Here is a 26,184-nt window from a genome sequence, read left to right as displayed (position 1 = left end):
AAATTGAAAAACAAAGTAATAATAAAAACTATAAAAATCACCAAATATAGGATTGGGCTGGGCTAAGGGCCGTGTTAATTTCCTCTTCGCACATTCCCTAGTGTGCAAAACCCTAATGGCTCGATAAGTGGCTTGGGGGACTTCAACCCATCCGTCCTAATAAAACCTCCGTCAAAAAGTAATTCAAAAATTATTAAATATTACAATTCATACGATTATGAACGCAACTCAACCATAAGATTCTTACAAGGCACACCAGGCCCAATTTTTTTTTCCTGCAGAAAAGACTTAAACTAAATGGAAAGCAAGACTATAAACAATAATTTAAACAATTCAGATGCATACATACATGCACACATATGACATTTCACAGAATTAACAAGTTGGATGAAAACCAGTGGGAACTTCAGTAAGGATAGGGAAAAATCAGACTTATGTCTAAAATCTAATTTAACCAAGAACAGCCTAAATGGAACATTTAAACCATGTGATGGTAATAAATTGAAAAGATTACCATAAAAAAAAAAAAAAAAAAATAGAAATCAGATAAAAGTTCCATCGATATCATTACATAACTGAGAATTCCCACCAGCATTAAGATGGAACACACACCTCTCCATATTAGAACTTGTTACCAAGAAAATCTTTGACTTCCCATTACCTTCCCCATTCATGAGGCGCAGAAAGGAAGGGTAACCAAATAAAATGTCAAAAAAAAAAAAAAAATCTAAATATTTTCTTAGACTTCACCAAATGACAGTATGAATAGAATACACAGGAAGTACCTTGTACTATTTCCCAGACGCTAATTCGATGGCTTATATTCCCTCTTACTCTCTATTAAAACCTTCTTCCTCGTCTCAAAATCAACCTTGTCTAGATCAGAAGCAGTTGCCAAATAGCCATAAAAGATCCTTTTCTTCTCCCCAGTCCTCTCATCCACCTTCACAAGGTTTGGATTGTTCTCACTGTCCCTGCCTGGTAGCAAAGGCTGTACACGGGCCCAACCCTTGCGTCCATGATTATCCTTCTCAAAGAATTCTGACAGCCGCACAGCTTCCTTCAGCCCTGATTGGTCACCAGAAAACTTAACCAGGGTGATGCCTTGATGACCATCTCTCCCATATAAGGACTTTGACTTGCCACCCCCAAATCCAAGATCTGAAAGCCACAAACATAAAAGAGAAAAAATAACTTGTATTAAAAGAAGACTTTCAAATGAGGCGTGGACAACAAAGCCCAAAAGGTCATCATCTGTAAAGATATAATCCTCCTGATGGATTCATCTAGGTTGTCAGTTTCATAATAACGCACCCAACAGCCATAAATGGCACCTTTCAAAATCACCAATTAGCTAGCATTTTCATATCCTGAGAAGAGACAATTTCAACCCATCCAAATAGTTTCTAGCACTATGAGGCTCTACAGAATGGCAACCCGTAGATGTTCAAACCATCACACGATTTGTTGAAAGTGACAGATTCTAGCAAACCAATCAATAGAGGACATAAATAGAAAAGCAGTTCACCAGATATAACCTAAGAAGGTAGCTCACATGCAGATGCCCACCTCATTTTGTTACTGGTGAAAAATGCATTCCACTAACAGATAGGAATTCACAGATGAACATGTGAGAATTTTAATACAATTTCGACAACAAAGTAAGAATCGGGATGCCAAAGGAATCAGCAAACACATGGGGTAATACCCATCCTGTACCTTACAGAAAATCTCTATTTAACAGACCATTAAATGGCAACTAAGTTGTGACTAACATAGCATAAAGTGCGTATTGAGTCCCACTGATGCAGGTGTTGAACACAATCAACTTATGAGATTTAGGCTTTATCGTGGCATTACAATTATAGAATAGCACATGTCCTGGGACTTAGTGTCACATGATCAAGGTATTGAACACAATCAGCTTATGAGATTAAGGCTTTATCGTGGCATTACAATTATAGAATAGCACATGTCCTGGGACTTAGTGTCACATGATCAAGGTCATTATCCACTAACATGACTATTGCGTGTGTCACATGACCAAGACAGGTCTCCATTAACATGACTTTGAGTGCCCTTTACCTCTAGGAATCAACTGATTATGTCCATACATTCTCCTGTGCTTGCTTGTTTCCATCTCTCCTTATGCTGCAATGCTACAACATTTTGAACACAGATTTATCTCCAAGTAAATCTTCAGGCAACTCAAATGCCCATGGAATAAGAATGCCTGCTCATATTGGAAAGAGAGGGGGTCTCTCCTACTCAACCTTGTGGTAAAAGTGACACCATAAGCACTTAAAAATGATGATTGTTTTATTTCTGTTACAAGGAATAGTTCACATTCTCTCCAAAATAACTGTGAATAGATGTGTTGGGGTGCAACAATGCTGTTCTTAAGCCCAAGGATGGGTCACTCAAAAAATGGCTCTTTGAACAAGCCCATGAGGTGTGATGTCAAATGTTATAAAATGTTTGACCCACCTTCACTAGACATCAATTGGTTTTTGGATAAGATGGTCAAAGTCCAATTCAAGAATTGGTATTAGGGCTACGGGTTAAGGGTTCGAGTCACAGGAACATCATATTGGGAGGGGAGTCAAGTTGAGAGAGGTATTATGGGGGCGCAACAATGTCATTCTTAAACCTAAGGATGGATAACCCAATTAATGACTCTTGGAATAGGCCTCAAGTCGAGAGCATGCTCAAAATGGACTTCACATAACTTGGGTAACCACTGAGCACCTTAGGATTGGCTTGATGGTTTTGATTTGGTGGTTAGCGTTGGCTCATTGAGTCGGAATTGATATGCATCAAGTCCATTTCAATCGAGATAACAAGGGGATCATCCTATCTTTAATCCAGGACAATTAACATAAGAGTTACTATTTTCAAGTACCATAGAGGGCTTCATTCCCATCCAACAAGAAGAAGAAGAGATTCCTACTCTCCTAATTCTCTCCTTGACTTTATTGTCATTCTCTCCAACCCTCTGTCGCCTTTCACTCTGCTCCACTTTCTCAAACTCTTGATGTAAGCCATCTCACGTGACTGACCTCCCATGATAAAAAAAAAAAAAACCCTACATAAACAGTACAGACAAAGCTTTTCTTTCTCTTTTCTTTTTTTATTGGAACTTGAGCATGAGAAATTATAAAATCAGTCCAAGCATAAATTCTATTTGTGTTGAATCCTTGTTGATTTGACTCAAATTGCATTGAATTCAGCACCGCATAACCAAAGCTTGACCAAAGCCTATTATATAACAACAGTAAATCATACTTTTGCCGTAAGTAACAAATACTATTTGGCTTCTAAACCTGACAATCCATGCTTCAAGGAGTAGAATGAGAGGAAACTGAAAAAACATGTTCATTAAAGGAGCACAACAAGGTTCGGATCATTGAGACAAATGCATAACACATACATTGGGTGAATGTGCAATCCCAAGGAAACCTAGGAGTAAACCAAGTGGTGATTAAACAAGACTAAACTAAAATGATGAGATCATGTGCAATGAAAACAGTTAATGCTTTGCATGGTTTTCATTATTGGACAAACACTTAACAAGTAACATTAAAGAGAAGAAATGAATAAAAGAGTATAAAGTCTTTAACATAAAAGAAAAGAAATGAATAAAAGAGTATGAAGTCTTTAACATTAAAGAGAAGAAATGAATAAAAGAGTATAAAGTCTTTAACAGTAAAGAGAAGAAACAAATAAAAAGAGTACAAAGTCTAAACCATTGCAAAATACAAGAAAGATAAATGGAAAGATTCCATACTCAAAATTTAACCTACATGTAAAAAAAATCATAATCAACATTAATTTATCAAAAAAAAAAAAGAAAAGAAATCGAGGCGTCAATTCCAAATGTTGGAAGTATATTACTGTTCAAGGTCACTAAACAGTCAGGTTAGTCCTTTGCTGAAGCAAAACATCTAAGCATTTTCAGCAATCTAGCAACCAACAAGAACTCAACTCGACACAATCAAGAAAAATTACATTAAGGCTAACAGAATCCAGTGTATTGGAAGGAAATTATTAATTATCAAACATTGCAACCTATCAATCCATCTATATAATTGTTGAAAAATTTCATGCCTGCCCAATCCAACAGGTAGTGTAACAATTGAATGATCTTAATGAGTCACCAGTGTCATGTATGAATGTATGTGTTAAAACATTGGGTGCTAATCCCTACCATCCATGCAAAATTGTCTGCAATTTGCTTTTGACTCAACTAGACTCATCTAAACTGCTCAGCAACAGCCTACACAATTCCTTTCTGACACTAGCTTAAACATTTGAGAAAAGATTTGAGGCAACTCTCTATCAAAAGCAACCCCCTTTTCTCCTGTGTTTAGTAGCTTGATTTTATAAAATAGCACAACATTACAATAGAAATCTCAGAAGAAAAGCTGAATAAGATTTGTCTATAAATTAGATTATGATTTGAAGGGAGGAAAACATTGTAACAATGGTTTTGAACCAACTGCCTACCTAAAGCAACATCTTTCCTTTGAGCTTGGACATGTGCATGAGATCTTAGTATTTTATGTATGCTACAAGAAATTAATCTCTAAAAATCAAGGGAAACAGGTGTACAGAACTAATATAGAAACAAAAACCATTATAAAATAATGTAAAGAAATATCCAAGCAGCTTCAAAGTAAGGTAAAGATCCAACAGTCTCCTACATGGAAACTTTATTTTATTTGATCTTGCAAATTAATGGCTAGAAATAGACATGTGCATTAAATTTTAAGCATGCCTATATATGTACAACTTAACCAACTAAAAATAATAAAAATGAAAGAAATTGGAACTCTGGAAAATAGTAAAAAAAATTCAATTATTGTTCTTTTCAGAACTATCTCCAATAGATTTTCAAACAAATTTAACAATACTCAGCTTTCTGAACACTGTTCTGAATTTATATTTACCAAACATGATTTCAAGCAAAAATTCTAAAACTGTTCTTTGTTTTTAGTTTCAATAACCTGTTCTTGAGAACTGCTTTCAGATGAGAGAACCAAACATAACTCTAAATTTCTTCCCAAATGAAACATGAATCATTAAACTCAATTTGGAATTCTAAAACTCTAAAATCAAACTGGAAACTGTTATGCAGAATCAAACTCTTCAAATTTGGAAGGCATCTTACTTCTAATTTAACCTGGACAGAATATCAGGCAAATTTGGGCTCACCTTTATGCAGATTTTCCTGGGGCATTAGGCAAAAAATACAAACCTGTAAACAGGCGTAAATCACCACATGCTAAACCCTCTAAAAGAGAGCTATACAAAACACTTTACAATTCTACATGAAGGCTGAACACCTCTACCCTCATTCCCATCTTAAAAAAGATACTATTTCCTTCTTGCCAAAGGATCACAAGTAGTGAAAATAGATACTGTCCACAAAATTCCCCCCCTTTGTCCCAAGTTGAGTATCCCCAAGCCACTGCCAACTCACAATGTAAATGAAAGCATAACAAATGCACTGAGCCATGCCACAGATACCATTGCAAACAAAGGATAGTGCTTAGCAAAAATTGACTGGCCAGGGCCAAATTCATAAAGGCCTTCCGTTTCTCAAAATCAGATGGTCCAACATTAAGATAGCCACTGATCATAAAAATAAAAATTAATTAAAAAATTCAAACTTGAAACACATTTTGAATTGCTTCCATTATATTAATATTCTTAACAAATATATTTAAGAATAAATGCGAAGGCTCTACTTACGGGAGAGGTTTTACATGTTGTGCTAGTTGGCTTGAGATGTAATTTGACATTGGTTAGAACTGTTTTCAGTTCATTAATTATAGAAGCCCTTTCAAGCCACCTTTAATTAATATCTTATTCTATGAGGTTTCTTCTAAATGTTTTTCCTCAATGGACTTCATAGGCATTAACAAAAGACAACATACAATTATTCTAGTCCAACCTGAACAGCCTGGTCAAGACCAAGCTTTAGTTGATTTGGGTAGGGTGGAGAACAATCTTAACCAAGTTGGACAAGTTGGGCCCCTGCCTTAAGAAATGCATAAACTTATGAACAAAGAAATTTGTACATTACAAATCAGAGAGAATATTCATATAGCATTAAAATAAATCCATGTATTCAGAAATGGAAGCAATATCAAAAAAAAGATTAAGTTTCTGTAGAATTCTGAAAGGAAGAAAGCCTTCACTTAGAGGAGAGCATTACACCTTAAGGAACTGGGTGCTTTGGCTATTTTGGGTAGTTCAGAGAGAAAGGAAAATAAGGATCTTCCAAGGGGAAAAAAATGGCAATTTGAATATTTGTTTAAGCCATCCAGTATTACAGGATTGAAGCTACAGGTTGAAGAAAGAGAAAATGAGAAATGGAGTCTATTGATGACTTGCATTGTACTGTATATGGTTAGTTTGTTTTTCCGGTTGTTCTTTCCCTATATGTTTTGCATCTAATGAAAAGGTAAGAATGCAAGGACACTGATAATGATGATTATTTGCAACACCCATCAACAAAGTTATGTATCAACAAATCTAACTATTTCACTATACATCAAGGTCAAACTTTGTCAGACAACCAATCAGGCCTCAATATTAGAAAAACAGTTGCATAATAAAAATAGTCTTCCCAGAGCCTTTTGAGACAACCCTACTGAAGATGATGTGCTTGTTCTTCTTAAAAGATAACCATAAGATCATTCAAATGACATTAGATTTCGGATGCTAGGAGTCCTTACACCTAATACAAATGAATTGATGGTTCACCATGTGGATGATGTGCACTGTGTCTTAACATGGGTGCCTGACGCCTAATACAAATTAGTTCAGGGAGGGACTAACTGAAACTATTCCTACTTCAAAACAAAAATCATATCACTCAAAGAAGCAATCTCTTAATTTATATCAATCATCAATAAGAGGATGGAGTAAACCAGCATAAACCTACAAGGAAGATTCATATGACCATGGTAATCAGAATCTAACAAACTATTGCATCTGAGAAGTATATATGCACTTACTGAACAATGGCAAAAAAAAAAAAAAATTTGGTGCATTCAATGCATGCGTAGGATTTCTCACTAAAGGGCCAACTATTTTGGAGGGTCATTCCAACATTAAATAGCAGCAATGAGGATAAAGAATGAAGGGGCATGTTATACCTCTAAGCTTATTATCCATAGCTTTGTTTCCCAAACCCTCCATGCGCCCATCTTTACCCTTTCCTGAAACTGTATTATGAATGATGACTGTGGGCGGCCACATAATCAGATCATCCTGGTTTGCTGCTGCTTCATCAGCAGACAAAAACTGATATGTCTTTGAGTTATCAGGAGGCATTGAGTAGTTCCATCCCAATAGAACACACAGAGCTTTGTGTAAGCCCAAGTGATCCACAAGCAAGTTAGCATTATCTGAGTTGGAGTTGTATGTGTGCATAACAAGAGCATGCATATCTGGAAAATCTTTAGAAGACCTGAAATGTTGCATATCACGGGTATTGAAGAAAAATATTTCAGGTTTCTCACACATTACCGTAAGTCTACAAAAATAAACCAACAAGGCAACGAGAATAATACGTCACAAGTTTACAGCAATATGCACATATGGATAAATAAGGTAACAAATCATGCGTGCATTATGCAGATTGAACAAAATCCTAGGGTTTAACCAATCTATGTAGCAAGCATAAACTTAAAAAAAGGATGAAGGGGTATTTGAACACAGAATGAGATCATTCCACTAAGTTTCTGCTAGCATTTGGACAAAAAAAAAAAAAAAAGGTTTAACAACCAAGCATTTGAGATGAGTACATTTTTATTGTAAGCAAAGGATCATCTAGATGATTTCATAGATTACATCACTTCAACTTTTGATACCACTTGCACCCCCCAATTTTCTGAGAATGCTGTAATCCAAGGGAGTTAGATTGCATCACACTGAAATTGAATCATTTAAGCATCTGGTCTATTCATATGCATTAAAACATAAGGCTGCAAGCCATTCCACTCGTAAAGAAGCCATAGTTTTGGCCTCAACCCAAAGAGGTAGATACACAAAGCTAAAGGGGTAGCCATTGAGAATTGTAGCGCAGCTTTATAAGGGGTGTATATGCATGCAACAGAAAAATGAATCTCCAAACCCAGAGAAACCAATATTTTCCTTCTAAATGGCTTGTTACTTGTAACAATCTACAAATATAGCATATAATGACTGATCAGAGGACAGCGATGTCCAAAATAGAACAGTATATTGCAGAAGCATCAACAAGGAGACATTGAACTGAACATCTACAAATTACTGCTTAGACAGCAAGCACCAGAAATTTGAACAAATTTGTTGCACTGGACACCCAGTATGTCTAATTTACAACCAGATAAAATATTAGATGCATTGTCAATTATAGTGCTACCTAGCTAGCCACAATATTTAAAAAACTAACAGCAAGAAAAACTAACCAAAAAAACAAACAAACAAAACAAAAAGATGATTCATGAACTTTACTTCACAACTATTCAAAATACCAAGAAAAACATATTACATGGGCAATATGCACAACCTATTTACATTGCATTGTTGAGCAAAAACCTATGTTCATTACACTTCTATTGCTCACAATGCACCCATAGTTGTGAAAGGCGCGCCTAGGCTCGGGGCAACGTGACGCCACCCTCCAGCGCCTCGCCTGAAGGCAGGCGACGCCCCTTCAGGAAGGCGCCGCTTAGGCGCGCAAGGCGCTCGCCTGAGTCGCCTCCGACGGTCCGACCAGGTACGCACCCCTCTTTCTCCTTCTCCTTCTCCTTCTCCTTCTTCTTCTTCTTCTTCTTCTTCTTCTTCCTCCCGTCGGGTTGCAGAACTCTACACCCTCAGCCCTAATTTTTTTTTTTTAATTTGTGGGACCAAACGGCGTCGTTTTGGACCCTGTTCCTTTTTAAAAAAAAAAGAGGCCAAAACGACGCCGTTTTGGCCTGTTCCTCCATTCCAGCCCCCTTTTCTGGTCTTTCTCAACCCGAGAGCACTCCCAATCGTGCCTTAGCCTCAGCCGTGCTGGAGAAGTGAAGAAGAAGAAGAAAAAAAAATATATATAGGGGAAAATAGGAGAAAATATATAAGTAAATTAGGGTGCGCCTCACTTCACTAAAGCCCGCGCCTTAGGTGCGCCTTGCGCCTCAGGCTCTAGGACTACTTTGCGCCTTGGTGCGCCTTGAGCCTTTTAAAACTATGAATGCACCAAAGTCACAACAACTTATGGCTGCAAGTGTGAACTACCAAACAAAGAAACCAAACTGTCACACACTGCACTTCTAAAACAACAACAAAGGGACTACGAATACAATCTCAGAAAAAGGGCGACGTCCCTGACTCAGCTGCATACAAGTTAAAGCATCAGCTAGATTCAAAGCAAAATATGTGGTAGCATACTCCATTGGCAGCTATAGAACCAATGGAGCACTTAATAGTCTATTCCCCAGAGGAAGAAGTTCATAAACAAAACCACATAAACCAATCACTAAAAACCAATGCTTTAAACCTTACATTCCAGATAGAAATCAATACCACAACCCAGAAAGTAATAACATCAATACCATATCTTCCAAGTATCAACAAAAATGCTTATCAGGAACTTGAACAAATAGAATTTAGTCAAAAAACTGAATTCTCTCATCCCTGTATCAACCAGATACCATCAGCATCCAAATTCCTACATTTAAAACTCCTACAAAATACACCAGATCCATTATTTGTGGAGTCAGACACTGCCAAGTATGATAACTGAAGTACCAATAAGATAACAACAAAATCCTTTGTTGAGAGTACATGGTCCAATGAAATCCCAATAAGGCATGAAAATAGCCCTTGTTCAGAACTCATGGTCCCAAAAAATCCCTTGTTGAGCAACAACTTTGCCCTTTATCAAGAAAATATCTTTGTCACTTCCCTGAAAGTGATAGGTTAATCGACTGAGCACAAACAAGATGCTTAAGGTGGAATCAGTGTTGTCAGAAGCAAAAGGGAATGTCAAGGCTATATGACTCCTTTAAGCCTAAGGCAAAAGGCCAAAAACAAGGCAATAGCCTAACAATAGTAAGGCGATAAAAACCATACATATATTTACCTATTCAATACTTAACCAATATAAGTGTCGTCTTCAACAATCAACATTATTAATTTTTCATCCCTCATGGTGTCTTATACAATTAACAAAATAGTAACAATCATTCGAAGTATTAAATATTATACCCCACATTATAAGAAACATCATATTATTTAAAGAAATTCACCTTGTCCAAATGCATATCCTAATTTTCCAAACATTCTAAAAATCATAATAAAAAACAAAATAAAAGAATGAACATCCTAAAGAAGCTTTGGGCATTATCATCATTATCATCATAATCATCATTGAAATTAAAATTGTCATCACTTCCATCAAGACTAGATTGATAGCCCTCTATCCTCATTATCACCATAATTGATAATATAATATTTCATCTTATACTTTGTTTAATCTAAAGTTAAAGTGAATTAAATTACAATCTAAGTATGTCTAATCTTAACCCATGGTCAAAGGCGCCACCTCTATGCCTTACACCTAATCCCAAGGTGACCACCTAGGCATCGCCTCTTTGAAGCCATCTTGCCTAGGCCTTCAAGAGGCGACTTTTATCTGCCCCTTCTGGCCCCGGTGTCCCAAGCGATCACTTTTGATAACACTAGGTGGAATAGAGAGTGAACATAGTAGGAAAAGCAAAATCAATTTTTTTATATATAGTAGTAGTACCACTTTATGATGAGCAACAATTTCAATCAATTAAATATGTTCGAGAAACATCATTGAGAGCACATGTAAGAAGAAATTATTAATTGCAAGGAATAAACTCTTAGAGAGATCTTACTTACAAAAGAATAGATAGGGGAATGCATAAGTGAGAAAAGCAATGAGAGAAACCTGTGTGGTAGAAATCAGAAGCTCCCACCAAAATTTTCACTCAGAATGGATTGGGATGTCGGGACAAGATTTGTGTTGGCAACCCAAAGTGATTGAAACAAGAAAGTGACAACTAAATTGAGGTTGTTGTGAAATATAAACTTAATAATTTCAAACCAATACAGCTATTTACAAGCAGCTACTGATAGAAGACCTCATGTGGGCAAAAATTCATACAAACAATTGAAGGGATCACATAGGCGGAATCAATAAATGGAGCCAACCCAGAAAATAAAATAATATCGATATAAAGACAGCATGGCTTTCAATGTGTCAGGACTCAGAAGAAGGTGCCATCCAAGACAATTAGAGAGTGAGCAGCAAAAGTCTTGTAACTAGAACTAAAAAATATGAACTCTAAAATGTCGAAACAAAATCACCCTCAAAGCCAGAATACATCTACCAATGATGTAGAGAGACATGTAAGAAACTATTTATCTCTATTTAATTTAGTCCTAACTTCCAAATAAAACATGTGCACTAACCTTTTAAATTATACTTAAGAATTAAAACCAAAATAAAAAACAAAGCCACTGAACCAATGATGCTAGGAGAACAGCACCACCATTACTTTTTGGTGTAACCAGTTTGCTGGAACTGATGTACAAACCTCGCTAATAAATAAGATAAAAACATGAATTAAGCTTCCATAACATGAATTAAACCTCCCTCAGAAAAACCGATACAACACATTCTATTACACATGTTCTTAATCTTCTTGACAATTAAGTAATCATCAGCCAATAAAAACAGCAGAGCAGGAAACTACTTCCAAGTTGCAACCAATCCCTAAAAGCACTTTACATCTGCTTAAACAGTAAAGAAGGTAACAAACATGCAGGGATTCCAAAACAATACACTACAATGGTGCTTAACACCTGCTAGGCCTTAAGGACCAAATCAGAAGCCATGTGCAATTCTTTGCCAAACCAATTGAAATGGATATGCATGCTCATTTTCTGCCATCTATCTGAAGAACCAAAATATTACGATGGATCTATGTTCATAAATCAAAGGAATGCAAAAAATCTGCCACATTAGAATACAATTAGAAGAATGTAACCACCCTTCTCATCCATCCAACAACTATAATTGCAAATACCAGTAAGGAAGACTACATACTAAACAATACACTATCTCAAATTTGAGGTCTGTTGAATCTAGACATTATCGGTAATTTAACATATCTTCTGTATGAACTTTCAGTAAGTCATAAACCACTGGTATGCATGACTTTGCAATCATAAATCACTAAGCACTCAATCAAGATATGATCCTAGTATTAGAATAGAATTTCTGACAGTTAGTCCACCGTCTCCTATCAAAAGGAAAATAATTAGCATACTGTCTGGCTACATTTCTAATGACTCCATATTAACTGAAAATTTGAAATAAGCACTTGTAAACACAAATCCTAAAAGGCCTGGGCAAAGAAAAGTCATCCTAAAATAGGGGAAAAAAAATTGTGCACTGAAAGACAAAAGATGGAAGAAGAATTGTGCACTAAAAGCAAAAAGCTGGAGAACACCAATAATAATAAACTCACTCAACAAAGCCTAAATCTCTACTACTTCAGGTCAGCTCCATGAGCCCTAGGGGTTAGCTTGTTACATGACAAGAATAGTGGTTCCTCTTTTCGTTTTTTTTTTCTTTTTCCTTTTTTTTTTTTTTTGATGGGCAAATAGAATAGTAGCTCTTGCTCCTCAAAACATGTCTTTAAAGCATCATTTTCAACTTGGTAGGCTTAACATGCAGTGTATCTTATTTCTAATATACCTTGAACACAGAACTGGCAAACAAACTACTTCAGAAGCCAAACACAGCAAATGAACCAAAGGTTAAAAAAGAAAGAAATAGAACATAACTAATAGGTTTAGATCCATAAACAAAAGCAGTATAGTTTGGTAGGAAATTCACATGATGTATCTTCCAGAAAACCTTAAACAAAAATTATAACCAAACAATAGATAAACCATCAGAATCATAACACCCAGCTTTAATAAACAGCATAAGTATCTTCAAAAATGCACAAGTGGAACTTAGACAAAGCATTAAGCGAGGGGAAGAAAACACTGAAATGGAATGAAACAAGAAGTAATGCCTCATTAAAACAAGGAAAGTAGGCAATCTACAGACCTTGGATAATAGAACTGTTTATCTTGTTCTAGAAAGGAAACTTTAAAGACCATGTAAATAACAAGTGACTAAGAAAAAATCCCTTCACATTTTCTCAATCCTTGTTTCCACTAAGGATGGGATCTTGTACCACAAAAGGAAATAACTAGGGATGCAAAACAAACAAGACTAAATTAGTGAGACTGAGTCCCAAAAAGACATCAATCTTAGGCTTCCCCCCTCGTAAAAGACCCAAATAGGCCAAAGGACATTCAAAGATTTACATTCTAACAATGAAGCCAAGCTAGAAATCAAATTTGGACTCATATTGATTCCTAACATGTGCTCTTGTATAAATTAATCTTAAGTCCTAAAATGAGCCCAAAAACCAATAGGATAAACTCAAGATTTTGCAACTTTTCCACATTTGTATTAAAAAAAAAAAAGATAATGTCACTCTAGTTCCGCGCCTCCCTACTAGGAACCCTACCAGAATACCCATTTCCTCTGCTCTTATCCACGTCCTGCTTAAAACATCTGTTACAATGATGAAAAGAAAAGGAGAAAGCGGATGCTCTTTGTGTTGATCCTCAGGTTTCTTTAAACCATTCTTTGGCATTTCCATTCACTAAGACTACAAAACTTGCCTAAAACAAACATCCCCTCGTCCATGATTTTCACCTAGTACTAAACCCCTTTCTATCTAGTGCATGGTCCAAAAACCTCTAACCCATGTGGGCCATAGGCCTTCTCAAAATCAATTTTGAAGACCACTCCTTTCTCCCATGATCTCCTTTTCTTATCTACTATTTCATTGGCTATCAATACAACATCTAAAATTTGTCTCCCCCCTATAAAAGCTCCTTGGGAAATGTGAATGGTTTCATGACGGACTATTTGAAAGCAACCAAAAATGAGCTGGTCCCCGACCTCTCATTGCCCAATTAGAAAACATTTTCATGGGTGGTCAAATGTGTTTTGTGCTGTACAAAAAATTTGGAGGAAGTTTAAGAGATGCTTACAAAAAATTTGATTGTGTTGGAAAAAGAATGGTAACTATGAAGAAGTTGATGAAGAATGTTTCAAAGAAGAAAAAGCAAAAATTGCTAAAAAGTAACTATGCATCCTTTCTTGAAAGAAAGAGTTAAAAGGAAAAGGCAAAGAAAATTTTTTTGAATAAATTGATGAGAGATTGTGATCAAGTGTGAGTATTTTTAGATTTATTTATGGGAATGCTTTGGCCCTTAGTTTGGTTAAAGATTTCTTTATTTCACAAGAGGATCAATTCTGCTATTAAAGATGGGAAGGAATTAAAATTAGCTATTTTATTTATCATGTAGTTAAGAGTTTCTTCTTTGAAAAAAGAAGTTGAAAATATTAGTGAAACTCTAGACAAATATAAAGCTTAAGTGAAGAAAAATTGGATGTAATCTTATAGCCAATGGTTGGAGTGATGAAATAGGATGGTCTATTACAAACTTTCTTAAAAATAGTATAATGGGAACTGTTTTTTTGAAAACCATGGATACTTCCACAATTTGAAAGCCTGTAGAAATTTTTTTGAATTGTTTGATTCTATGGTGGAAGAACATAGAAAGGAGAATTTTATTCAAGTGGTGACCAATAGTGATTCTATGGTGAGAGCCTCCATTGCAAGGTTTTGTCTTTGCAAAGATGATGAGGAATTGGCAGCCCACATTCTCATGCACTGCAAATAGACCTATGGTTTGTGGTCTACGATCATTTCTCTTATTGACATGTCTTTGTTACTGTTTCCCCAATTGATTAGAGAAATCCTTCTCAATAAGAGGGCTTTTTTTGTCTGTACCAAGCACACAGCTATTTGGAGGATGATTCCATTATGTATTTTTTATAGTTCACTTGGAGAGAGTGGAATGGAAGATCTTTTGAAGACCTAGAGTAACCTTACATGGAACTGAAAGTTTTTTTTTTTTTTTTTTTTTTTTTGATAAGCAAGTGCAAATTGAATAAAAACACCAAAAGGGGCACCCCAAAGTACACATAGTGCATACAATGGCTGCCTAATAGCGCCAAAAAGGATGGGGAAAACAAAAAATACTCCCTCCCTCAATCTGTCCCCAACCAATCAATAAAATCAACTAAAGACATAGAAGTATGTTCTATAAACATGTTTGTCCAAGATAGTAAACTGCACAAAAACAAGAACTTTCAGCCTTTGGACAGAAAGCTTCATATTCTCAAAAGATCTTCTATTTCTCTCCTTCCAAATTGTCCAAAAGAGGCTCAAAGGTGCTGCACTCCACACTTTCTTTCTCTTTCTTCCAATGAATGAGCCCTGCCACCCTAAAAGGGTCTCTCTAACGGAAGCTTGAATCACCCAACACATCCTGAACAAAGAGAACAAGAGCTCCCACAATAGCCTTGCCTTCCCACAATGCAAGAGTATATGGTCAATTGACTCCTCACGAGCATAACAAAGGAACCATCTACTGGCTAAAGACCAACCTCTCCTTTGCAATTGGTCTAAAGTCAAAACTTTCCCCAGGTTGCCTCCCAAGCAAAAAAAACCAACCTTAGGAGGGACCCAAGCATTCCACACAATACTAGTAGGGAAAGCACTTACCCTTACTTCCTCGAGGATAGAAATGAGGGACTTAACAGAAAAGGATCCATTCTTTGTAACTGCCCAAAACACCTCATCCTCTCTCTCCTCAACCACCACTTTGTCTTGAATCCTTGACAAGAAGCATTCCACTATCTCAATCTCCCAATCATTGAGAGGTCTAGAAAAGCTTGGGTTCCATCCACCTCCCTCAGAAGAGTGCACCCACAAATCCGCCACCCAAGCCTCTTTTGAGCTAGCTAAAGCAAACAATGAGGGAAGGGACACACATAAAGGCTCATCCCCGCACCATCCGTCTTTCCAAAACTTGATCCTTCTCCCATTGCCCACTACAAAGAGAGTTCTGGAAAAGACTAACTCCCACAAAAGCCTTATAGCTTTCCATAGACCAACACCATAGTTGCCTCTCACTTCCTTAAGCACCAACCCTCTTCCAATTCCCCAAATTTACCACAAATAACTTCTCTCCAAAGGGCATCCCTTTCCTTAGCAAAGCGCCAAATCCATTTGCAGAGGAGAGTCTTATTAAGAGAGTTAAGACGTCTAACTCGAAGGCCTCCTTTTCTTTTGTCTAAACAAACAATATCCCAATTCACTACATGAGGCTTTTTCTCTAGAGCCCCACCTTCCCTCAAAAAGTCCCTTTGAATCTTCTCCAACCTTAAGCAAACCCTCCTCGGCATCCAAAAAAGAGACATAAAATAGATTGGCAGGCTAGCTAGCGTGCTCTTGATCAGAGTTAGCCTTCCCCCTTCAAAAATATATTGTCTTTTCCACATTGCTAATCTCTTTCTAAACCTTTCTTCAACCCCGTCCCAAACTACTACCAAGTTATGGGCAACTCCTTGAGGGAGCCCCAAATAAGTGGTTGGGAGCACACCCACTTTACAACCAAATATAGCAGCCAACTCCATTACATTCGACACCCTCCCAACCAAAATAAGCTCACTTTTATCTAAATTGATTTTCAAACACAAAATGGTCTCAAACCACATGAGTAACCAACTCAAATAAGTCATTTGGGAAGACGTGGCCTCACAAAAAAACAAAGTATCATCTGCAAACAAGAAATGGGGAATCTCCAAGCCCTCCCCATTTCTCCCTAACACTTTGAATGCATGGAACTAAAAGATATGCACCTAAAGTCTTTATTTTTATGGGCAAAAAGGACTTTGGGCCTTCATTTGTTGTCCTTTTTGGGTTTTGTAGATAGTATGAGGATTGGGTAGCTTAGCCCTAGTGTTCCATTTTGTGCACTTCCTATATACTTCATGTATACTTGGGTTGAACCCCTTATTTTTTGCTAGGCACCTCTTAATGCATTCTATTTATTTTGTCCAGAACCAAAAGGAAAAAAAGGTTTCTTCTAACAATACCCCAAGAAATCTACCAATTCTATCATTAGTTGACCAACTTACCACTACATAAGAGCAAGTAGATCATCCTAAGAAACATAGTTTGATGAAAATACTTATTGAAAACCATCACTGATAGCTAAAATATCAACTAAAACCATCTTTGCCCTTAGCCAATCTAAAAGTAACAAACTCAAACCATCAACATAAAGATCCTTCTAACATCCAAAAACATTCAATATGTTAAGAGCAAAATGCGAAAGGAACTAAAAAAGGACCATATGTAACTTAATTATAGTAAGAAAAGCCTTAAATCCCAATTAAGCAAAGCCTTAAGCCCCATACCTGCCGTGGAAGGCACAAACTGCACTGGCAGCATACAAATTACTTTTTTTTTTTTTTTTGTGATTACAATAATTAAATAGATAAATAGATGGGGCAAGACTTAAACCGGGGACTTCCTGTTAACCAAAGCTCTGATATCATGTAGAACAACCAATTTTCCTAAAAGTTTAAACTGTTAGAATTTAAGCCCACAATGTAAATCATACTCCAAGAGAAACAACAGTCTAATAAAAAAGAACTAACATATTTTAAAATTCTAAGGCAAACAATTGAAACATAAATTTATATCTACTAACCAATCATTAAAATTTTCGGTGTTGGTGAATGGAGTGTCGACCGGTTTCTTTCCAAGTTCTAAGGGGTTGAGGCAAGGAGATCCCCTCTCCCCTTACCTCTTTGTGATGGGAATGGAGGTGTTGAGCAATCTTATCAGGAGAGCTGTTGAAGGGGGTTTTTTGTCAGGCTGTAGGATCCGAGGAGGAGGAAGGCAGCCAGTGCATGTATCCCATCTGCTTTTTGCGGATGATACTATAGTTTTTTGTGAAGCCAGGAAGGAGTATCTAACTTATCTGAGTTGGATTCTGTTTTGGTTTGAAGCCACGTCAAGGTTAAGGATCAATTTGGAGAAAAGTGAAATAATCCCAGTTGGCGAGATGGAAGAGATGGAGGAGATGGCAGCGGAATTGGGCTGCAAGGTGGGCTCTATGCCATCTGTGTATTTGGGGCTGCCATTGGGGGCTCCTAACAAGAGTACAGCCGTGTGGGATGGGGTGGAGGAGAAGATGAGAAGAAGACTTGTGCATTGGAAACGGCAATATATTTCCAAAGGTGGGAGACTTATTCTCATTAAGAGCACGATGGCTAGTATGTCATTGTATCAAATGTCTCTCTTCCGTATGCCCAAGTCGGTTGCGCGAAGATTAGAAAAATTGCAAAGGGATTTTCTTTGGGGAGGAGGAAACTTAGAAAGGAAAGTGCACCTTGTTAATTGGGAGGTTGTGTGTACGGAGAAGGAAAAGGGGGGGCTTGGCTTAAGGAAGCTAATCCCGTTAAACAAAGCTTTGTTGGGGAAATGGATTTGGAGGTTTGCTTGTGAAAAGGAAAATCTGTGGAAACAAGTGCTTTTGGCGAAATATGGGCAAGAGGGACTTGGTTGGATGACCAAAAAGGCTAATGGGACGTTTGGAGTAGGGGTTTGGAAGGAAATTATGAAGGAAAAAGATTGGTGTTGGGAGAATATGGCTTTTACTATGGGGAATGGTACCAGAATCAGATTTTGGAATGATCTTTGGTGCGGATGTACAGTGCTGTCCCAAAGGTTTCCTCACCTTTATGGGATGGCTGCTCATAGGAATGGTACAGTAGAAGATATGTGGGACCAGAATGTGGGCCAAGGTGATTGGGATATAAGATTTGTGAGGGGCTTTAATGATTGGGAGTTGGATATGGTAGGTAATTTGCTTCATACTTTGAGGGGGTTCAATCCTACTTTAGAAGAGGATGCTGTTTTTTGGAAAGGGGGAAGAAACGGAAAGTTTAAAGTAAAAGAAGCCTACAACTTGGTGGTAAATTCTGTGGCTAACAATTTTCCGAAGAACAACATTTGGGTGGATAAAGTCCAAACAAAAATTCTGTTTTTTGCATGGGAAGCTACTTGGGGCAAGGTGCTTACGCTAGATAGGCTCCAGAAAAGAGGGTGGCATCTCCCTAATCGGTGTTTCTTGTGTGGATGCGAAGAGGAAACTGTAAATCACATCTTCATACATTGTATAGTGGCAAAAGTCCTTTGGGATATGATATGTGCTTTGGTTGGTGTTCAGTGGGTCTTTCCAAAAACTGTAAAGGAGGTCTTATTAAGCTGGAGGGACCCTTTTGTAGGGAAAAAAAGGAAAAAGATATGGAAGTCTATACCGTTGTACATCTTTTGGACCATTTGGAAGGAAAGAAATAGGCTTGCTTTTAGGGGAGGGGGTGGGTGATAGATATTCAGAAATTAAAAAATTCTTTTGTCTGTATTTTATGGGGTTAGGCGAGAATGTATAGTGGAGAGAGGTCGTTGTCTCTTATAGGCTCCCTAGAGTGGATAGCCTCCACATAAGGGCTAGTGGGGTTCTTTTGTTTTTCTTTTTGGTTGTGAGGCTTTAGCTAGATTGTATACTCCCTGTATACGTGTGGCTTTTTGGCCTTTTATCAATATATTCTGTGCTTACTTATCAAAAAAAAAAAAACCAATCATTAAAATTGAATAATTTGAAAATGACCTGATATCTTTTATGCTGATTTTTTTCATATGCAGATAATATAGCATGATGAATTTTGGAATAATTTCAGAATAAGAAGATACAATACAAATTTCACATATCCTTGATGCTATTCTAAGGTGTTCATAATACAAAAACGAAACTGCAAATGCAACCATAGACGCTAATTGCTCTAGGTAACTGTTCTAAGGTTAGAGGCTTTGCCAGAATACAATAGGTTTCATGCTGCACGATGATGACGGGTGGAAACTAAATCCTTCAAGTTCTGCCACTAGATGCTGGTGTTCTCCATTTGAAATCAAGGTAAATCACAGATTTTTACACTCATGTATCCCATATCATTCATTGAGGACCTAATTGATATACGCGTTGATTCTAACCTCTAAACCCTCAATTTTTTATCATATTAAAGATATATGGAGAGGTTAGCCTTCAATATGCGATATGATTACATATTTTAGCATGACTATGGCCTCGGATATCCAGCAAAAGAATAGCCAAATCAAGTTCAACAAGGGTAGTTATGTATGGAAATCTACTTGCACATCCCAACTATAACATCTACCAACAACTTGCATTACCTTACATGTTCCAACTATCAATTGGATCCATGTCCCACATCATCAGATGAAAAAGAAGTGATACAAAGGAGTACATCACTAAAAAAAAGGGGTAAGCATCAAGAATCCAAAATGAGAAATCTAAATCATAACAGTTATCCACCAATCATGATCATGAAAAAAACTTCCTGCAACACTAAAATATGCAGTCCCGAACAGTGTTGTCAAAAGCAAAAGGCTATGTCAAGCCAATAAGACTTCTTTTAGGCTAAGGCAACAATTGAAAAACAAGGTGATAGTCTGACTATAGTAAAGCAATAACAATATACATATATTTACCTATTCAATACTCGAACAATATAAGTGTTGTCTTCAACAATCAACACTATTAATTTTTCATCACTTATGATGTCTTATAAAATTAACAAAATAGTAATAATTATTCAAAGTGTTTATTATTATACCCCATATCATAAGAGACATCATATTGTTTAGAGATATTCATCCTATCTAAATGCATATTCTAATTTTTCAAACATCTAAAAAGAAAAATAAAAAACAAATTAGAGATTGAACATTCTAGAGAAGCTTTAGGCATCATCATCATCATAGTCATCATTGAAATGAAAATTGTCATCACTTCCATCATGACTAGATTGATAGTCATCCATCTTATTATCTCTATGATTGATAATATAATATTTCATCTTATACTTTGTTTAATCCAATATTAGATTAAATTGGTATCAGAGCCAAGGAAGAAAACCTAATTCTTTCCTGTTTCCCGTGTCATCAACTCCGGGAAACCTTCGGGTGACCATGTTTCTTTCCGGTCACCTTCCCCATCTCCCAATACTTTCCGGTCAGTCGGATCGTCGTTAGAAACCACTCACCGCCGGCGAACTTTCCGGCGAACTATTTTTCCGACACCGACCATACCAGAAGGAGCGCCTGGAGGAGATCTCCAACTTTTGTGAAGGCACCGGCACCAAAGAGCATCCACGCGTCGGCCACGCGCCATTTTCCGGCCGGTGGCTGCATCTCACACGCCAGCGCATGAGGAATTTTCCGGCGACGCGCCTCCTCCTCCAGCTTCGCCTGACGCCGACCAGCCTCCCTACCTCCCTGGTTCTCCCATCCGAGCCCTGCACGTACCTCTTTTGGGGTTTTTTGTCTCCATCGGCCCTCCAAACAGTCTTTCCGACGAAGCTCCGACTACTTTTTCTCCACTCCAATCCCTGCACGTGCCTTGGGAAGTGTTCTTCTACCTTTCTGGTGGTACCACGCCGCGATCTGAGGCCGTCTCCCTTTTTCGGTGGTGCCACGCCGCAATCTGAAGCCGTATTAGGGCTCTCTTCGATCCAAACATACTTCATTCTCCAGATAAGTGGATATGGCTACTAAAGCTTCCATTTTTTCCTCTATCATATCTGGATCTCCTATGATTACTTCGGAGAAATTAGTTGGCAGTGAAAATTATCTTTCCTGGTCTGCCTCTGTTGAACTTTGGTTTATGGGTCAAGGATATGAGGATCACTTGATTACACAGGAGGCAGATATCCCTGAGGTTGACCGCGTACAGTGGAGGAAGATAGATGCACAGTTATGTAGTGTATTATGGCAATCGGTTGATCCCAAGATTCTTCTTCATCTTCGGGCCTACAAAACTTGTTTTAAATTTTGGACTCAGGCCAAAGGATTATACATGAATGAGAATTAAGGTTTTTCTTCTTTCTCTCTCTCTCAACAGAAATTATAATCTAAGTATGTTTAATCTTAACTCATGGTCAATGGCGATCAACTCTATGCATTGTGCCTTATCCTAAGGCGATTGCCTAGATGTTGCCTCTTTGAAGCCGCCTTGTATGGGTCTTCAAGAGGCAACTTTTATCTGCCCCGCCTAGCCTGGTAGCCTAGGCCACCCAAGCGATCACCTTTGATAACACCAGTCCCGAAAAAAATGCAAAACTTCAACACATCCCGATGCATTCTTTTTTGAATAAATATGTATTCTATTGGAAAGAAGTGAATGAAACTCCTAATCATATCCTATCAATATGAGGAAAAGTGAGAACAAATTTACTATGTTTTCCAACTAAAGCAAGTTAGTTTGATACTTGCCAAACGACTAATAAATATTAAAAAGAAAATAGTTTTAATTATGTTCATAAAACAATATATTACAAAGCAAGTCATCCATCGTGACTCATAAAAATCTCACCACCATTCCCCACTCTATTAAAGCATAAAGCACGTGACATTATGACAATTCCATCAATCACGACAAATTCTATCAAACCCCATTGACTTTGCAACCCAAAAGCCCAAGAATCCTAATTTTTCAGATTATGTTGTCAAGAGATTACAAGATATGTGAATCTCCCCACCAAGCCACGCAACATAGATTGGATCAACTTTGAACCGAATAGGTCTGACCTAGAAAGGACAGGAGAAACACATTAATTATTCATAGAAGTACCCGCATATATTTTCTTGATCTATCAGACATTCTACATCACAGAAATTTCTCATCCTATGAAATAGAGGGCAAAATTTTTTAACCTGTTAACAACTAAATATCTAACAGTCTTTAATACTGACAAGGAGATGCAAATAACTCCATCAAACACAAGCCAAGATACGAGTAATAGGCAAATCAGAAATACTATGTCATAAATCACATGAAACCTTCCCATTCTACAATTAAGCAACAGCAAATTAAAGACATCCACAACTTGGACACGCATCACACATGCAAAATCACAGAACCCAACAATATGGACAACAACAGGTTAAACCTATTCACAACTTAACCCCATCTAATGGTCTAATTGACAATTAGATGATCTGACCATACCCACCTACTGAAACCTAAACATCTACCCAAGTCCATGGAACATAGTCTGCAATAACAGCAACAACCACCAATGACAAATAGACAATGCGTAAGAAACTCAATAATAAAGAAGGTACAAGCGGCCCATTTTTTCCAAACCTGCCGCATGCTAGACATCGTAGAGGGCCCTGCTTTCCATCCTCCAAGTACAATCTCCTCTGTGATGCACTTTCATTAATCAATTTTACAAACTGAATAAAAGCTTTTTTCAGTGCATTTTGATCAACATTATGGTGCTTCAGACCCACATTATCCCCAACACCTCCTTGCCGGGAAAACCCCTCATAACCCCCTCCAATCCTCATATACTTAGAAGACCTCAATTCATCACCACGAATTGGGTCCATAACACCTCTCCGGAAGGGGCTACTAGGTCCGGCCAAATATTCACTGCGATCACCCCCCAATGGATACCCATTTGGGTTCAAGCTAGGATTCCCATACTGTAAAAGCTGCTGCCTTTGCCTAGCAAACTCATCATTGCCATCTCTCCTGTCTCTGTCTTCTCTCCTATCCCTCTCGTCCTCTTCACTGTATTTCCTCTTCATCGACCCTTCTGGGTGTCCACGGCCATCTAGCCCTAGAGAATTCCAGTAATCCTGATGTCTGCCACGAGAATAGGGATCATCGCGTTCGCCGCGGAACCCTTCGGGACTCATCGGTCCCGTAAGAGGGAATCGGCCCAGCCCCGGACCGACGGGTTCGGGGCCGTGGCCAGGCCCCATAGGCAAGAACCTCCCGGCAGGGTCCATCGCTCGGGGCGGCGGTGGTGGAAAGTCCTGATAGTCCGGCGAAAGTGCAAAATACGATCTGACGCTCCCATCGGCAAGAACAATCGTCCGGCGTTCAAGCATGTGAAATCCATACTGAGGAGCGGGAGGAGGCCCGAACGTGGTAGGGTCCGGAAGGAATGGGGCTCCAGCGACCGGAGGACGAACTGGAGCGGCGGCAGAGGTTGGGACGGAATCAGCCGGAGGCTTGGGATGGGAAGAGCCGGAGGTGGAAGCAGGGGCTTGTTTTGGGTCATTGTTAGGGGTCTTAGGGGTGGAGGAGGAATTGGGTGGTTTGGAGTCGCCCGATTTTTTATCCGGGTTGGAGCCGGACTCCCAGCGAGACTTCCGGTGAGAAGAGGAGGAAGAGGGCTTGTGTGAAGAGGCCTTGGGGTTACCGCCGGCCATCTTAGGGTTCTGTGGGAGCTAGGGTTTCAAGAATGCGCACGTGAAAGGAAGCAGACAACTCCTATGATCTACACTCCAAAGGCAAAATTACGAGAGGGAAGTATGTTTTCTCGTTGGGGGAAAAAGGGAAATAAATAAATAATTGATAATTTATATATTTTGGGCATTACATATGGGTAAGCGCATGGCTAATAATATTTAACAGAAAAAAAAAAAAAGCAAACAAATACCATTACCTATAATATTAGGGCAAACCTATTAATTAATAATTAATTTATTTTATTTATAGTGGGAATTATAAACTATGACGAAGGGTTGATGTGTGAATGGAAAAAAAAAAAAACCCACGTATCCGCATTTCATATTCATTGATTATTCATTTATATCATTAGGTTAATTGTTTCTTTACTTTACTAACATTTACAAAAGAAAATCATTTAAGAATAACGAAAAAACCAACTACTAACCCGACTCTTTCCTCATATGAGTCCTCACATCACGATCAAATCAGAATATTGGATTGTCCTTACTTGATAAGGATGACACGTGTCTAATATAACAAGGATCCAATAACAAACTTCACCTTTTGATAATTGTTTGTATTGTGGTCTTGATAAATTGTAGAGAAAATAAAAAGATCAAAATGACAAAAAAATAGCTTGACTACGTTCTTACAATCTAGTATTATAGTTTCTTATACTTTAGCATTCGCTTGAAAGCCAAACAATAACCTATGTTGCACTAAGGGATTCGATAGAGGACAGAAGCATTGAACCAAAGAAAGAAATAGTGTTTTAAGGGATTTTCATGCACAACTAGAACCACGACAACACAAGTTTAATCAACAATTGCAGGCCTTATGTAACAAAATGAGGTCCCAATTTGGCAACGATCATCTACAACCCTAATAACCATGATGAAGCCTTCTTTAGTGTCTCAATCACAATGTGGAGACTCTTGTCTTTATAAATAAGATAATTCAATCCAAAATGGGATAATGCATCACCTCAATGAGCGAGACATCTTAGAAATGCAACTCGATCAGTTGAAAGTAATAATGGATTCCATGAGAAGAAATACTTCACACCAACTAGCTAAAAGGATAGTCCATGGATTGTCAATCACCATATACTCTGCTTGAATCTTAGATGCAAAAGTATCCATCAAGTTTGTGTTTTCAAAATGTTAAGCTTATGATTGCTTGAGGGACTTGATGGACAACCTCATGCTTTATTGCCAATTGATAATGTTAGTGCATGAACATGACCCATTGATGTAAGCTCTTTCCCACAAGGTTTTAGGATCTGCCTTAGTTTGGTTTCACAATCTACCAAGTGGGTCTATATCAATCTTTTTTTTGAAACGTTACATTATATTTGTTTCTCAACACATGTACCCCTAATGCTACCATTGTGACATGGATTCACTCTTTAATATGAGAATGAATGAAATAGAAACTTTAAGGAATACATGTGAAACTTTTTAGCAATAGTAGTGTAGGTAGAAGCATATGGTGATGCAATGGCTAGAATCATATTCCAAAAGGTTTGTTGATCTTGAGTATTGGTGCACTTCGTGGATTTAAGCATTACATTGATCATCAAACCATGTTAAAAGTCTTTTGTTTTTCTTTATTTTCTACTCATGTGTGCATGTGTGTGTGTGATTACTACTCAAAAACCACATATTTTAGATACTAACTTTCATGAGTTTCACACCTTTTAAGTAGTAATTATGCCTAATATGCCCAAGTAATACATTGCTACCCTTGCAAGAGATTCTAATGGTTCTTTGTTGAGTTTTGGAGATATTTTAAGGTGATTTTTGAAGCATGGAGTGACAAATGGAAAATGGAATGGAGGAGGATACATAATGT

At 37.7% G+C, this 26,184-nt stretch overlaps 1 protein-coding gene across 1 annotated transcript; it reads right to left on the bottom strand.

Annotated features, from left to right (window-relative positions):
* Positions 1 to 524: 524 nt before the first annotated feature.
* On the bottom strand, positions 525 to 24,472 carry LOC100259596 (uncharacterized). The gene is made up of 3 exons (XM_002278458.4): positions 23,230 to 24,472; positions 7,167 to 7,480; positions 525 to 1,161 (listed from the first exon to the last, which is right to left on the bottom strand). The coding sequence occupies exons 1-3, from the start codon at positions 24,306 to 24,308 to the stop codon at positions 806 to 808; spliced, it is 1,749 nt and encodes a 582-aa protein (XP_002278494.1). The 5' UTR covers positions 24,309 to 24,472; the 3' UTR covers positions 525 to 805.
* Positions 24,473 to 26,184: the final 1,712 nt, after the last annotated feature.

The sequence above is a fragment of the Vitis vinifera genome, chromosome 5 (assembly GCF_030704535.1).
Source record: "Vitis vinifera cultivar Pinot Noir 40024 chromosome 5, ASM3070453v1".
Classification (NCBI taxonomy): Eukaryota; Viridiplantae; Streptophyta; class Magnoliopsida; order Vitales; family Vitaceae; genus Vitis; species Vitis vinifera.
The sequence above is the reverse complement of the archived record's forward strand: the minus strand, read 5'-3'. Positions and strand labels throughout refer to the sequence as shown.